Below are 15346 nucleotides of genomic sequence, written 5' to 3'. Positions count from 1 at the left end.
ATGTAATCATGGGCTCTCACTCGCAAGTTTTTTTTCTGCCACCAAGACTCGCGCCATACTCTTCTGTCACCTTCGTACTGTTAATTCACAATCAGAATCTAACCTCAGACCAATTAGTCGATTTGGTGGAGACTTAACGCTTTTTGGGACTTGTCTCCAATGACTGGCTGATGTGGCTTCCCCATCTTCGCCAACTTGTGGAAAGATGCTGGATACGCCTTAATACACTTCGCTGCCTCCTCAGTAACACCAGCTGGGATGCAGACTACATTACCCATCTACAGCTTTACATAGCCCTGATCGTGTCCCATCTCGATTGTGGGACTCTGGAATAAGGTTTGGCGTTGCCCCAGCATTGAGGTCGCTCGAACCAATACACCTCTGTGGGTTCAGAATCGCCACAGGAGCCTTTCAAACGTTCCCTGTGAACAGCGTTCTAGCAGTTAATCTACTATGCTGCAAATGTTCACAGCTCTCCTAAGCATCCAAACTACCATATCCTTTCTCCTAATTGGGTCATCCGCCTCCCCCAACAGACCCAGCACTGGGATCACAATTGCAGTTCGCCTGTCGTGTTCCTGCTCTGCGTTCAAACTTCCCCGTTGTCGCCTCTTGTGAGGGAGCAATCGCATATGCTCCCATGGCATGTATCCTGACCTCAGATCTGCCTCAATTTATTCTTTGTACTGAAAGAGTGTTATTCCATGGTGTTTCGCCACCTGTTTCTGGCTATCCTAATTTCCAGTTTCGGAAATAGTATACATTGATAGCGCAACAGTCGATGGATGAACCGTTTTGTGTACACCCATGCAAAGTACACTGAATTACACTAATTGCTGAATGGATGCAGCGTCTTCACTGCTGAATTGGTGGCCATCAAGCGAGCCTTTAGCTATGCTCGTTCTTGAACCGGAAAAATCCTTCTAATCTGCAGTGACTCACTGAGCAACCTTCACTTTATAGACCAGTGCTGTCCTCGTCACCCTTCAGTCGCAGCTGTCCAGAATCTTCTTCCTGACCTTTAAATTGGACGGCCAGTCATCTTTGTTTGGACCCCTGTTCATGTAGGGAACTGAGGGAATGAACACGTAAACCACTTGGCAAACCTGGCTATCAGGATGCCGATTTTGGAATCGGCAGCTCCGGAACTGGACCTTCGATGAGTCTACATCAACTGTTGGATTCTGGAATCAGAATGATTTGCGCTGGACTCCCCAGATTGAGGGCAATAAAGGAAACAACCACACGGGAGTCTTCCCTTCGCTTTTCTCACAGAGAATCCACTGTCTTTTGTCAGCTATACATTCGCCACACTTCACTTACACAGGGCTACATTCTCTGACATGAGGACCCATCTTCTGCAGATGTGGTTCCCACCTGATGGTGGCCCACATCCTACTAGACTCCCCAAATTGGGCTGTTTTGCGGCAATACCACAAGCTTGATAACGCACTATCTCTGGTGCTAGTGGATGATTCCAAAGTATTGCCACGATTTTATGTTTCACACATGAAGTCAGTTTCTACTCCTCTGTGAGGTCAGCACTCATTGACTGCCTGAGGGTATGAAGGGTCACTCCTCGCCTGCTCTGGTCCATGAGGCTTACGGCGGCCTTGCTTGGCGGTCTGGCCTGGCATGGCCCAGCCCCTGGCCTTCCCTCCTTTTTTTATTCTTATTGTTCTTTTACATTTGCGGTTTTTAATGGTTTATCTCCAAAAATGTTGTCTTTTCTGCTTTGCTCGAGTACTTGGGATAACAGACGGTGAGGTGGACCTACTGACATGCTGAGGGTGCCTCTCTCATCACATATCATGCTCTGGGGGCATCCAACTGCAGTCTGGCAGAGTGGGTGGCCCACCTTACTACCTCTGACTCTATCCTCCTACTTCTCCTTGATTTTTTTCTGTCTTATTGTATCTTGCTTACAATTGGCTATCACGGGATTTGCTTCTTGTACCCTTGTTCTGAAAGTTATTGATTAGATATGTATAGAATCAAGAAAGAGATCACCTTGCAATTTGGTCCCATTAACTCCTTCAACCAACCAAAAACTTCCTTCCAGCACGTCTTCGAAAATATGGAGGCGTTTCAAAGTACAGTGACTTCCTTCTGATGTGACGCAATATATGTCAGCAACGTTCACTTCAGTGACCATTTGCCATCTAATTTTTACGTGCTAGATATTACTGAATTCGCCCATAATTCTGGTTAGGTTCTCCATGTCGACAGCCAGATGCATAGTCTGCGACAGCCGTCTCAGCAGGGAGCGGACTTAAGCCACACTGTCAGTGACCTGCTGGCTGCTACCACCGGCATTTCTCTCCCAAACACAATGCCATTTTAAACAAATGTAATCGTGCCTGTAACATCCTAGAAACTTCACAATATTCCTAAAATATTGAGAGTTGGCTGTTTGGCCTTCAGAGAAAAACGCGTCTGGCAACTTTTTGACTTACAAAACTCTACCACCACCATCAGGAGACATTCTCCTCTACCCTGCTTTTCAATATCTGCGTAGTAGAGCAGTGCAAAAATTTAGACTTTATTCTATTCATTTAAAATAAATAATTAGTGTTTTTCAATAATAAATCTATTAGAACAAGAGTTTACATAATATAGAAGTAGTGTTCTAATGTGCCTCTCGGGTGTTCCACCAGTGACATACTTCGGGTTTGTGGTGACACTCGCCCCACTAATCCTTTGTGCACTGCATAAAAAAATCTCTAAAGCATCCATCTATGTACCCTTCAACAGTATTGAGCTGTGTCTCATAACTTTTAAAAACATTGTGAAGTATGGCACTACCGCTCAGCTGAATGCCGACTAAAAGCTTGCAGAAAGTTTTGAGAGTGACAGGGAGGTTCAGACTTGCAGAGGAACCTAAAAATCACGTGGAGTCTGCAGCAGTCTTGCATTAAATTCATTGTCCACAGAAGTTACTTTCCACTATATTTTGCACCCTCTGTACGTATACTGGCAGATTTTATTTTTTCTGCAGTGGTAAAACCTGAATAGTCTCCCTGCACCTGAAGAGGTAAAAGCGTTTATTGTGGAGTTGGCAAAATTCGTTTACGAGAATGAAAAATGTATAGTGAACACTTCATAAGAATTTAACATTTTTCACTTTTGCAGAACTTATGTAGTGACGCTCGCATTGATGATTAATATGTATGGCATGTTGTAATCTGAACATAAAGCGGTAAGATTTTCTGTCAGCATAAAATTCGGTAAGACAGTACATGTGCCCCCTTAACAGTCCAAAATTAGTTTTGAAAATTTTTGCTGCACTAACGTCTTCCAAAACACAGCTTTCAAAAACCTTGAAACTTGCTTATGAATATCCTAACGAACGACTAAGGAAAACTTGATGCGACGTCTCTCTATAACAAGATTATTGAGGAACATTTCACAGCAGCCGTGGTTTGTCATATGAAGACATAAAAGTTAAATCAAGAACAGTTTTCACTCCTCGAATGGCAAAGAAAGCCCAATGGGTGTTAAGTGGATGAGAGATATGAGGATTAAGGACTTTTAATGAAACGTACATGATTTCATCGCCACATGAGGATGTGCATTTCCACATTGCAGTAATGCTTCACGCAGACACCTTTATGTATCGCATCATCCGAATTATTAGCTCAATGCGTACTGTACCACCTCCCTGTTCAGTTACTCCATAAAGTGAGGTGTCCACCCGCATAGTTTGTATTATTATTTCTTTCCTTTCTCCCCCCCAGGGGGTCCACAACTCTTTTGTGGATACGTGCGTGGCGAGCACGGGGCCCCAAGCCATTGCAGCCTTCTCTCTCTCCCGAGCTGCATTTTCTTTCCTTTCCCCTCCATGCTCCTTTCCCCTCGCCCTCTCCTCTCCCTCTATTGGTGTTCTTGCTTATGTTGGCCCCGCTATCATCATGGTTCTGTTGGTTTTACACTCCGGCTTTGTTGCGTAATCGTCTCCTCCTTTTGGCATTCCTTGGTCCCCCTCTGGGGTTTGACCTCCATTACAAAATTTCTCCTCCGTAGTGTGAGCCATTTGGGGAAGAGCACCTTACCTAGTGTCTCCGACGTGCGCCCTCCTAGTACATTCCACCTTTTCTTTCACGTCGTTGTTTGATGCTAGGGTGCATAACCAGCACGGTAGCCAGCCCGTGCGGTGGGGTCGCTACGTACCCTTTTGGTTGAGCCCCCTGAACACACAGGGATCACACTTCTGATACCTGAGCTGTAACCTCCTCATGCATGCCTTGGAGTGGTTGCTCGTCATCCTGGAGCATCGGAACTCCCGGCAATGGCCGCCGTGCCAGACGGCTCTTGCTGTGGCTGGGTGGCGCCCGTGAGGAGAGCCCCTGATCGGAGTGGGTGGTATCAGGGCAGACGCTATGCAGATGAAACACATACGGGTCCAAAACTCTGGCCGTTCTTCTGCGGCCGTCTCTCTGCATGGTACTGATTCCTCAAGTGCTGCTTCTCTTGCCCCTTCGGCCTTCCATTCCATGGCTACCCCCTGGGAAGATGGTCAGGCCCATCGTCTATGGGCAAAACCTTTCCCACGTTATCTAGTTTGCACCAGGACTGATGGAGATACTTTCACCAGTGTCAAACCTTTATTCTTTGTGGAACACATTGAAGACAAGTTTGGCGAAGTGGACTCCCTGAGCAAGATGCGGTCGGGTTCGTTGCTGATAAAAACCGCTTCAGCTGCCCAATCTGCGGCCCTTCGTGCCTGTACCCATCTTGGCACAATTCCTGTGTCCATTACCCCTCACCAGTCTCTAAATATGGTACAAGGTGTGATTTTTCACAGGGACCTCATCCTTCAAACTGATGAGGAACTTCGGGACAATCTCAGACAGCGGGGTGTTCACTTTGTTCGGCGTGTTCAGAAGGGTCCTAAAGATAATCGTATTAATACTGGTGCCTTTATCCTGGCCTTTAAAGGGGATACCCTTCCTGAGAAAGTTAAGATCATAGTCTATCGCTGTGATGTGAAGCCGTACATCCCACCTCCTATGCGGTGTTTTAAGTGCTTGCGTTTTGGCCACATGTCTTCTCGCTGTTCCCAGGACCCTCTCTGTGGTGACTGTGGACGTCCACTCCATGAGGGGAGTCCCTGTGTTCCCCTCGTGTATGTGTAAATTGTCATGGTAGTCATTCTCCACGTTCACCAGATTGCCCAGTCTATCAGAAAGAAAAAAAGATACAGGAGTATAAGTCCCTTAATCGTTTAAGCTACACAGAGGCCCGTAAGAAATATGCACGATTGCACCCTGTGTCCATGACATCTAGTTACGCCTTGGTTACATCTTCATCCCTTCCACCCCCTTCCTTACCCTCATCCCGGACCCCTCTCCTTCCCCTTCCTTACCCCCATCCCGGACCCCTCTCCTCCCCCCTCCCCTGCGGCTCCCACACCTTCTCTTCTGGGCGCTGCTCCCCCTCCCCAGCCGGAGAAGTGTCCCACTCCTTCGGCGTCTGCCGGTCAAGGGCGCCTCTCTCGGGATGCCCCTTCCCGGCACCTTCCAGGTCAAAGGTCTGCTGCCGCGCGACGACCGCGAGACCCGCGGGCTGTCGGCCCCCAGGTCATCCGGTCTCTTTCTGTTCCTGATCTTGCTGCAGCTGGCTCCTTTATGCCACACAGTCCTCCTCGATCTCAGCCTGAAAAGAAGAAGAAACAGAAGTCCCGGGACAAAGAGCCTCTGGTGTCACCGGAGGTCCCTTCCCCGACTTCACAACCGGATTCTGACCTGTCGTTCATGGATGCCGCCCCCTCCTTGTCGGTGACGGGTGGGGACCCGGCGGTATGACTGGATTAAGCGTGTTCAGCCCTCATTTAAACCATCATTCTGTGGTTCTCCAATGGAATTGTAATGGATACTATCGTCACCTTCCGGAATTGAAATCCCTTCTTTCGTCCTACTCTGCAGCTTGTGTGGTTCTCCAGGAAGCTCATTTTACTGATGATCACTCACCGACCCTCCGTGGCTTCCGTGTTTTCTGTCGAAATCGGGTCGGACCCTTGCGGGCTTCTGGTGGCGTTTGTACGTTGGTCCGTACAGACATTGTAGCACATGGATTCCTCTCCAAACTACATTGGAAGCGGTTGCTGTTGGGGTCCACTTAGACTCTGCAGTCACAGTTTGCAATCTTTATCTCCCTCCTGACAGGACTCTTACACCTGCTGCCTTAACCACCCTTCTTCAGCAACTTCCTCCTCCCTTCCTCCTCCTTGGGGATTTTAATGCTCGTCATCCTTTGTGGGGCAGTGCCTTTCCATCTAGACGAGGTCTTCTTATAGACCAATTTATTGTAGACCACGACCTGTGCCTTCTTAATGATGGCTCCCCTACTCATTTCAGTGCCGGTCATGGTACCTTTTCTGCCATTGATCTTTCTGTTTCTTCTCCCTCTCTCCTCCCTTCATTACACTGGTAGCCACACGACGACCTTTGTGATAGTGACCATTTCTCGTTGATTATCACGCTCCCTTCCCGTTCCCCGATGGACAGGTTACCTCGTTGGTCTTTCCACCGCGCCGATTGGCCTCTATACACTGCACAGGTCGAGTTTTCTCCCTCTTTGTCGGGTTGTATTGATGACGTCCTACGTGACGTGTCTGACGCGATTGTTCGCGCTGCTAACCTTGCTGTCCCGCGCTCATCTGGACCATTTCGTCGCCGGCAAGTCCCGTGGTGGAGTACGGCCATTGCGATTGCCATCTGTGATCGCCGTCGAGCTTTGCAACACTTTAAGAGGCACCCATCTGTAGCCAGACTTGCTACCTTTAAACGCCTTCGCGCTAAAGCTCGTTATTTAATCAAACAGAGCAAGCGGATATGTTGGGAACGATTCGTTTCTTCCCTTGGTTCCACTGTCCCTCTGCCACAGGTATGGGCTACACTTCACTCTCTCCAAGGTTGCCATCGGCAGTCCACCCTCCCAGGCCTTCACCTCCCAGATGGCATTTGTACGGACCCATTAGTTCTCGCAGAACATCTTGCGACCCATTTTGCAGTGGCATCAGCGTCAGCCTCCTATCCAGCTGCTTTCCTTCATCAAAAACAGTAGGCTGAAGCTCTCACCTTATGTTTCACCACTTGTGAGCTAGAATCTTACAACGAACCTTTTACTGAATGGGAATTTCTTTCTGCGTCATCTTCTTCTCATGATACGGCCCCTGGCCCAGATTCCATTCATAACCAACTGCTTCAACATCTCAGTGCTCCACAACGGAAACATCTTCTTCGGGTGTTTAACCGTACCTGGCTCCAGGGTGACTTCCCTTCTCAGTGGAGGGATAGCATTGTGGTTCCTGTCCTTAAGCCTGGTAAGAACCCCCTATCTGTTGACAGTTATCGGCCAATTAGTTTGACCAATGTTGTTTGTAAGTTACTTGAATGGATGGTAGCCCGTCGGCTCACTTGGGTCCTCGAATCTCGGGATCTATTGTCCCCTTACCAGTGTGGCTTTCGAGAGGGACGATCTCCAATCGATCATTTACTTCGCTTGGAATCCGCAGTTCGGCAGGCTTTTTCCCAGCGCCGCCATTTGGTTGCAGTGTTTTTTGACCTTCGCAAGGCCTATGACACAGCTTGGCGCCATTATATCTTACTAACCCTTCATCAGTGGGGTCTTCGGGGCCCACTCCCGATTTTTATCCGCCAGTTCCTGATCCATCGGTCATTCAGAGTTCGAGTTGGTACTGCTTTTACTTCTCCACGGATCCAGGAGACGGGCATCCCACAGGGTTCTGTCTTGAGTATCCTTCTTTTCCTCATTGCTATCGATGGACTTGTGGCCTCTGTCGGTCCCTTGGTCGCTCCTGCCCTGTATGAGGATGATTTCTGCATTTGGGTTAGTTCCTCCTCGATGGCATCTGCAGAACGGCAGCTCCAGGTGGCTATACGGCGTTCCTCTGCATGGACCCACTCACACGGGTTTCAATTCTCTCCTTTAAAATCGCGGGTGGTCCACTTCTGTCGCCGTACTACGGTCCACCCTGATCCAGAGCTCTATCTCGCTGCACAACGATTGCCTGTGGTCCCACAGTTTCGTTTCCTGGGTCTTCTTTTCGACAACAAGCTCACTTGGCTGCCCCATATCAGACTCCTGAAGGTAGGATGTTTCCGTAAACTCAATGTCCTTCGCTTCCTTGCCCACTCCTCTTGGGGTGCGGACCGTTCCCTCCTCCTCCATCTTTATCGTGCTCTAGTTCTGTCTCGTTTGGACTATGGTTGTCAAGTTTCTGGTTCAGCTGCTCCTTCCACACTGCACGTGCTGGATCCAGTCCACCATCGTGGTATCCGTTTGGCCACCGGTGCCTTCCCTACTAGCCCTGTTGATAGTCTCCTGGTTGAAGCTGGGATCCCCCCCTTTCTGTTCGGCGGTCCCAGCTTCTGGTGTCTTATGCCCTCACTATCCGTTCTTCTCCCACTCATCCTTCCTATTCTATCCTGTTCCCAGACCATGGACGTCGCCCACCCGACTCGCGCCCTCGGGCTGGTTTACCGGTTCGGCTGGGCCTTGCGTCTCTTTGCCGTGATTTTCAGCTTCCTTCTTTGTCCTGTCTTCCTCGCTCCATCCCCTCCACCCCTTCTTGGTTAGTTCCTCGGCCTCAAATTCGGATGGATCTCCGCCGCGGTCCGAAAGATTCCATCCCCCCAGTGGTGTTCCGTACCTTTTTCCGCCAAATTTTATGGGAGTTTCGGGATGCTGTTGTTTTTTACACTGATGGCTCTAAATCTGCTGATCATGTTGGGTATGCCTTCACGTCCTTTGTTGGAACGGAAAATCGTCTGCTGCCACCTACATGTGGGGTGTTTACTGCGGAATTGATGGCAATTTCCCAGGCCCTTACCTTTATTAAACAATCCCAACATAACCGCGTTTTGTTATGTACGGACTCGATGAGTGGCCTTCTTGCTATTGACCGGTGTTTTTCGCGTCATCCCTTGGTCTCTGCCATCCATGACCATCTCGCTGATCTTCACTGTGCTGCTTGTTCCATTGACTTCCTATGGGTCCCGGGCCATGTGGGTATCCCGGGTAATGAGCTCGCTGATCGTTTGGCTGGGGGAGCAGTTACTTACCCCCCGTTTTCTGTAACCCCTCCTGCAGCGGATTTACAGCTTCACATCAAATCCCACTTCGCACAGTCATGGGCCAATTCTTGGGAGGCTACTCCACTGTCCAATAAACTTCGTGCAATTAAGGTGACACCAGGTCCATGGCGTTCTTCCTTTCGCCTCTCCCGCAAGGACTCGACCACACTGTGTCGTCTCCGCATTGGCCATACCAGGCTGACCCATGGTTTTCTTTTGCGTGATGAGCCACCCCCGCTATGTGGTTGTGGAGCCTTCCAGTCAGTGGCCCACATTTTGGTTGAATGCCCCCTTCTTTTGGCTCTGCGTGGTAAGTACAGACTCCCCAACACTTTACCTTTGATGTTGGCTGACGATTCCCGGATGGTCTCTCTGGTTCTTGGTTTCCTCCGGGAGAGTGGTTTTTGTTCTCAGTTTTAAGGTTTTTAATCTCTCTCTGGTGGTGGGGCAGGGCGGTGAGTGTTTGGGTGTCTCCCACTGTCGGCAGTGTTCAGAGATTCCCGATTCACCTCCCTGACCGGAATTTCTTTTTTTCTTCCCCTTTTACTCTGTTTTACCCCCTTTTTTTTAAGGCTTGGTTAGTCTTTCTATTCCCATAAGTACTTTGTTCATTATAGCAGTTGTACCTTTTAAGTCACAGGTGGTCTTGCCTATGCTGCTTCAGCATAGTGTTGGGTTCGTTTCTCTTGCCAACTTCCCTCATTTGTTTTTTTACTAATGACAACGTGACTGTCCTTTTACGTTTTTCCCTTTTCCGTTTTATTGTTCTGACTTTTCTGAGATGTCCCGTTAGCAGAATTGAGTATATTTGAAACAAGGGACTGATGACCTTGCTGTTTGGTCCCTTACACCTCAAACAACCAACCAACTTTCCTTTCTCAGACGTTATGTCTGGTTAAAAATGGAAAGTGACGCGGACCATGATCAAGCGTGACTTCCTTTTAACTGTACGGTATATGTTACATTGTATTTAGGAACTTTCGGGTAATTGAACATGTATCAATAATTACAGATTTCTGTAGTTGTATATGTAAGTTTGGATGTAGCTGTATTGCATTGATGTACTGGTGGATATTGTGTGGTATGACGCCTGTAGTTAATAGTATAATTGGTATAATGTCAACCTTTTCCTGACGCCACATGTCCTTGACTTCCTCAGCCAGTTGGATGTATTTTTCAATTTTTTCTCCTGTTTTCTTCTGTATATTTGTTGTATTGGGTATGGATATTTCGAGTAGTTGTGTTAATTTCTTCTTTTTATTGGTGAGTATGTCAGGTTTGTTATGTGGTGGTGTTTTATCTGTTACACTGGTTCTGTTCCAGTATAATTTGTATTCATCGTTCTCCAGTACCTTTTGTGCTGCATACATGTATGTGGGAACGTATTGTTTTATTAGTTTATGTTGTATGGCAAGTTGTTGATGTATTATTTTTGCTACATTGTCATGTCTTCTAGGGTATTCTGTATTTGCTAGTACTGTACATCCGCTTGTGATGTGATGTGATCTACTGTTTCTATTTGTTGTTTGTAAAGTCTGCATTTAACTGTTCTGCTATTGGGATCTTTAATAATATACTTGCTGTAATATCTGGTGTTTATTGAAACTTCCTGGCAGATTAAAACTGTGTGCCCGACCGAGACTCGAACTCGGGACGTTTGGCTTTCGCGGGCAAGTGCTCTACCAACTGAGCTACCGAAGCACGACTCACGCCCGGTACTCACAGCTTTACTTCTGCCAGTACCTCGTCTCCTACCTTCCAAACTTTACAGAAGCTCTCCTGCGAACCTTGCAGAACTAGCACTCCTGAAAGAAAGGATATTGCGGAGACATGGCTTAGCCACAGCCTGGGGGATGTTTCCAGAATGAGATTTTCACTCTGCAGTGGAGTGTGCGCTGATATGAAACTTCCTGGCAGATTAAAACTGTGTGCCCGACCGAGACTCGAACTCGGGACCTTTGCCTTTTCCGGGCAAGTGCTCTACCAACTGAGCTACCGAAGCACGACTCACGCCCGGTACTCACAGCTTTTAATCTGCCAGGAAGTTTCATATCAGCGCACACTCCGCTGCAGAGTGAAAATCTCATTCTGGTGTTTATTGTTTGATCCTGTATTGCAATCATGAATCCTTCCATCTCACTGTATATATTGCCTTTTCTTAGCCATGTGTTGGATGCGTCTTGATCGATGTATGGCTGTGTTAGATGATATGGGTGCTTGCCATGTAGTGTTTCCTTTTTCAATTTACTTTCTTCGCATCTGTTGATGTTACGTGATCTAAAGGGTTGTGAAATTACAATGGTGTAGCCGACGTATTTATATGAGTGACTGCTTTGTGTATTTTGCTAGTTTCTGCTCGTTCTATAAAGAATTTTCTTAAATTGTCTACCTGTCCATAATGTAGGTTTTTTATGTCGATAAATCCCCTTCCTCCTTCCTTTCTACTTAATGTGAATCTTTCTGTTGCTGAATGTACGTGATGTATTCTATATTTGTGGCATTGTGATCGTGTAAGTGTATTGAGTACTTACAGGTCTGTGTTACTCCATTTCAGTACTCCAAATGGGTAGGTCGATATTGGTGTAGCGTAAGAATTTATAGCTTTTGTCTTGATTATTATTGTCAATTCTGTTTTCAGTATTTTTGTTAGTCTTTGTCTATATTTTCTTTTAGTTCTTCTTTAATATTTCTATTATCTATTCCTATTTTTTGTCTGTATCCTAGATATTTATAGGCATCTGTTTTTTCCATCGCTTCTATGCAGTCGCTGTGATTATCCAATATGTAACCTTCTTGTTTAGTGGGTTTTCCCTTGACTATGCTATTTTTCTTACATTTGTCTGTTCCAAAAGCCATATTTATATCATTGCTGAATACTTCTGTTATCTTTAGTAATTGGTTGAGTTGTTGATTTGTTGCTGCCAGTAGTTTTAGCTCATCCATGTATAACAAATGTGTGATTTTGTGTTGGCATGTTCCAGTAATATTATATACATAATTTGTATTATTTAGTATGTTGGATAGTGGGTTCAGAGCAAGGCAGAACCAGAAAGGACTTAATGAGTCTCCTTGGTATATTCCACGCTTAATCTGTATTGGCTGTGATGTGATATTATTTGAATTTGTTTGGTTATTAAGTGTGGTTTTCCAATTTTTCATTACTATGTTTAGAAACTATATCAATTTAGGGTCTACTTAGTATATTTCCAATATTTGTAGTAACTGTGAGTGGGGTACACTATCAAAAGCTTTTTGGTAATCAACGTATGTGTAGTGTAACGACCTTTTAGTGTTAGCTTGGTATGTCCCCTCTGCTTCTATTATCAGTTGCTCTTTACATCCTCGTGCTCCTTTGCAGCAGCGTTTTTGTTCTTCATTTATAATTTTGTTCTGTGTTGTATGTGTAATGATTGAAGTTAATATTTTTAATATTGTTGGTAGGCATGTTTGCTGTGTCTGCTTGATCTTTAGGTTTCAGATCAGTTATTCCTTGTGTAAGTGTATCAGGGAATGTGTATGGGTCTGCAATGTAACTGTTAAATAATTTAGTTAGATGTGAATGTGTTGAGGTGAACTTCTTTAGCCAGAAATTTGCTATTTTATCTTTTCCAGGGGCTTTCCAATTGTATGTAGAATTAATTGCTTGGGTGACTTCACAATGCAAAATTATCACTTCAGGCATTTGTGGTATCATCTTGTATGTGTCAGTTTCTGCTTGTATCCACCGTGCGTGTTTGTTATGTTGTACCGGATTTGACCATATGTTGCTCTAGAAGTGTTCCATGTCTGTTACGTTTGGTGGATTGTCTATTTTAATGTGTGTGTTATCTACTGCCTGGTAAAACTTCTTTTGGTTTGTGTTGAATGTTTGGTTTTGTTTCCTTCTATTTTCACTTTTTTGTATCTTCTAAGTCGTTTGGCCAATGCTTGTAATTTCTGCTGCTTTTCATACAGTTGCTCTGTCGCATCTTGATGTGAGATTTTACCTAACCTTCTTCGTTCTTTGTCTGATATTTCATTTCTTATAAATTGTGTTAGCTGTCCAATGTCTTTTCTCAGTTTTTTTCTATTCTGATCTGTAGCCTGTGTTGCCATGCTGGTTTTGTGGGTTTCTTCTGTGTGTTGGTTGGTTCTGATCTCTGCCTGGTGTGTATATTTAGTGTAGTGAGTGCTCCTATATAAACCAGTAGTTGTAACTCTTCCATGGTTGCATTTTCATTTATTTTGTTGTGTATGATTGTGTTGATAGTTATTGTTGTTTCGACTTGTGGGTTATTTGGTGGTCTATGCAAGAATGGTCTAATGTCTGTATTTGTGCCTTTGTATTCTATATCTGTCAGCTGAAATTTTTCTTCTATATCTAACATGTCACTTCGTGTTCTATTTATGCTTGTTCTGGTGGCTGTCTTAAGATTTGGTTTTCCTCAGATTGTTCGTTTGTTCGTTTGTTCGTTTGTTCTGGGATGTATGAGTCCATTACTGTATTTCTTCTTCTTCTGATTGCACATTATTTTATTCCAGTATTTGCTGTACTTGTTGTACTTGTTTGATGTTTTCTAATTGTGACTGGGGTATCGTTTTATTTTGTACTATTAGACGGATCTGGTCAGCTAGTCGTTGTTCTGTTAAAAATTTTAATTCTGGGTATCTGGTAATAAATGTTGTGTATACTTGTGATCTGTATCCAGTTGTGTTGGTTCCTAAGTTTGTTGCTTGGTAATAACAGAACATGAGGTGTCAGTTAACTTCATCTGACCATCTCATCCACTGTCTTTGCTTTCCTTCTAGAGTGGTTGCAGGAAGCATATCCTGAAAAACACCTCTATTTGGATTTAAAACATTTTCCGTGTGGCTAGCAGTGTCATTATCATTGTGGACGGGCATAGGGTTCAAGCGTCGTCCCCGACCATGACAGCACTTGTCCGAGGCTTCATTAGTTCTGTCCTGAACCAACTAATCACACTAAAAGGGGGGTTAGCCCTATTAGTGGTTTGTTCTTTTCGTCGCCTTTTACGACTGGCAGAACATACCGGAGGCCTATTCTTTTCTCAGGCCTCCATGGGTTGTATTATTATTATTATTATTATTAATCAGTGAGCGATGGTGGTTGAGGCTGCTTTATATGGTTCACAATCTTCAGCAAAATGGTATTTCTAGTAAAATATTTGTCTAGAAGTAGCAATGAGGCAATAACGAACCATATATAAACAGTAGCTTTCGCCAGCACATTGTTTCTCATGGAAATATTTATTCGCAGGACATCCAGGAGTTCATGGACGGAGCAGATCATGGAGTAATTTTCTTCACATTTGGTTCGACAGTCACTGCCAAGGATTTGAGTGAAGAGAAACGGAAGGCCATAGTGGAATCCTTCGCAGAACTACCTCAACGTGTGCTGTGGAAGTGGGAGGGTGATAAATTGCCGGGAAAACCACCCAACGTGATGGTGCGCAAGTGGCTGCCTCAGTATGACATACTAAGTAAATAAGGCTTCGTTTTGCAGATTCGTCAACTCGAAAATAATACTTTCGAAACTACTTACAACCTTCAGTATATGAAATGGACAATATATAGTCTCCAGAGTTTTTCACCACTGTTAAAGGTTCATGCTGAATATGCAAGCAAAGATCCATGTAGCACAAAGGCTTCTCCTTAACCTGAAGCTGACCTGGCTGATAATAGTTTCATTCTGCTAGGTAGGGTTTGCTGGTAGATCCCGCCACTAATCAGAAACTGCCCCATTATTCTTATAGTACAATGCATCAACGCATTAAACCAACGCAGCACTACTGGACACGGTGTTATTTCAATCGAAGCTTGAAATAGACTGACAAAACACTGGGGACAAGATGTCTAACTTAAAAAGATTCAGGACTTGCGTTTCTAACCTGTATAGTGTCAACTTCGTTCTGATGCTGTCTGAATTTAACAGTTTGTCTACCTCAACCTCCAAATAGACCCCTTTTTGTGACTGACTAGAATATACTAGTTAATCTGTCGCTACTGAATAGGTCTCACCTTTACTTTCATGAATTTTTGCTTTGCTAGAGGGACACAGTTGTAATGACTGGACTACTAGTAAATGTGCTCCCGACAGGGGAGGTGCGTGTCATTGAGAAAGATAATCGTCTAATTAGGGTCTTGAAAGCCGAAAACCGTTGATGAAATAAAGTATTATAGTACATAATTTATACTTGAGTCCATTATGCATTAATTAACTACTATTTCAGAATATCTTTCCTTGCCAT

The 15346-nt window shown here is 45.1% G+C and overlaps 1 protein-coding gene and 1 non-coding gene across 2 annotated transcripts in view; one reads left to right on the top strand and one right to left on the bottom strand.

Moving 5' to 3' along the window:
* The window catches only part of LOC124795807 (UDP-glycosyltransferase UGT5-like), a 38267-nt gene that overhangs the window by 9000 nt on the left and 13921 nt on the right, over positions 1-15346 (top strand). Inside the window, exon 2 of the mRNA XM_047259888.1 lies at positions 14356-14578. Within this exon, the coding sequence (XP_047115844.1) occupies positions 14356-14578 (223 nt within the window). The remainder of the gene's footprint in view (positions 1-14355; positions 14579-15346) is intronic.
* Trnaf-gaa lies at positions 11027-11101 on the bottom strand. Its single transcript has one exon. It is a non-coding gene; the product is annotated as a tRNA-Phe (tRNA).

This window comes from Schistocerca piceifrons, chromosome 4 (genome assembly GCF_021461385.2).
Source record: "Schistocerca piceifrons isolate TAMUIC-IGC-003096 chromosome 4, iqSchPice1.1, whole genome shotgun sequence".
Classification (NCBI taxonomy): Eukaryota; Metazoa; Arthropoda; class Insecta; order Orthoptera; family Acrididae; genus Schistocerca; species Schistocerca piceifrons.
Note: the sequence above shows the minus strand (reverse complement) of the source record. Positions and strands in the feature narration are given on the sequence as shown.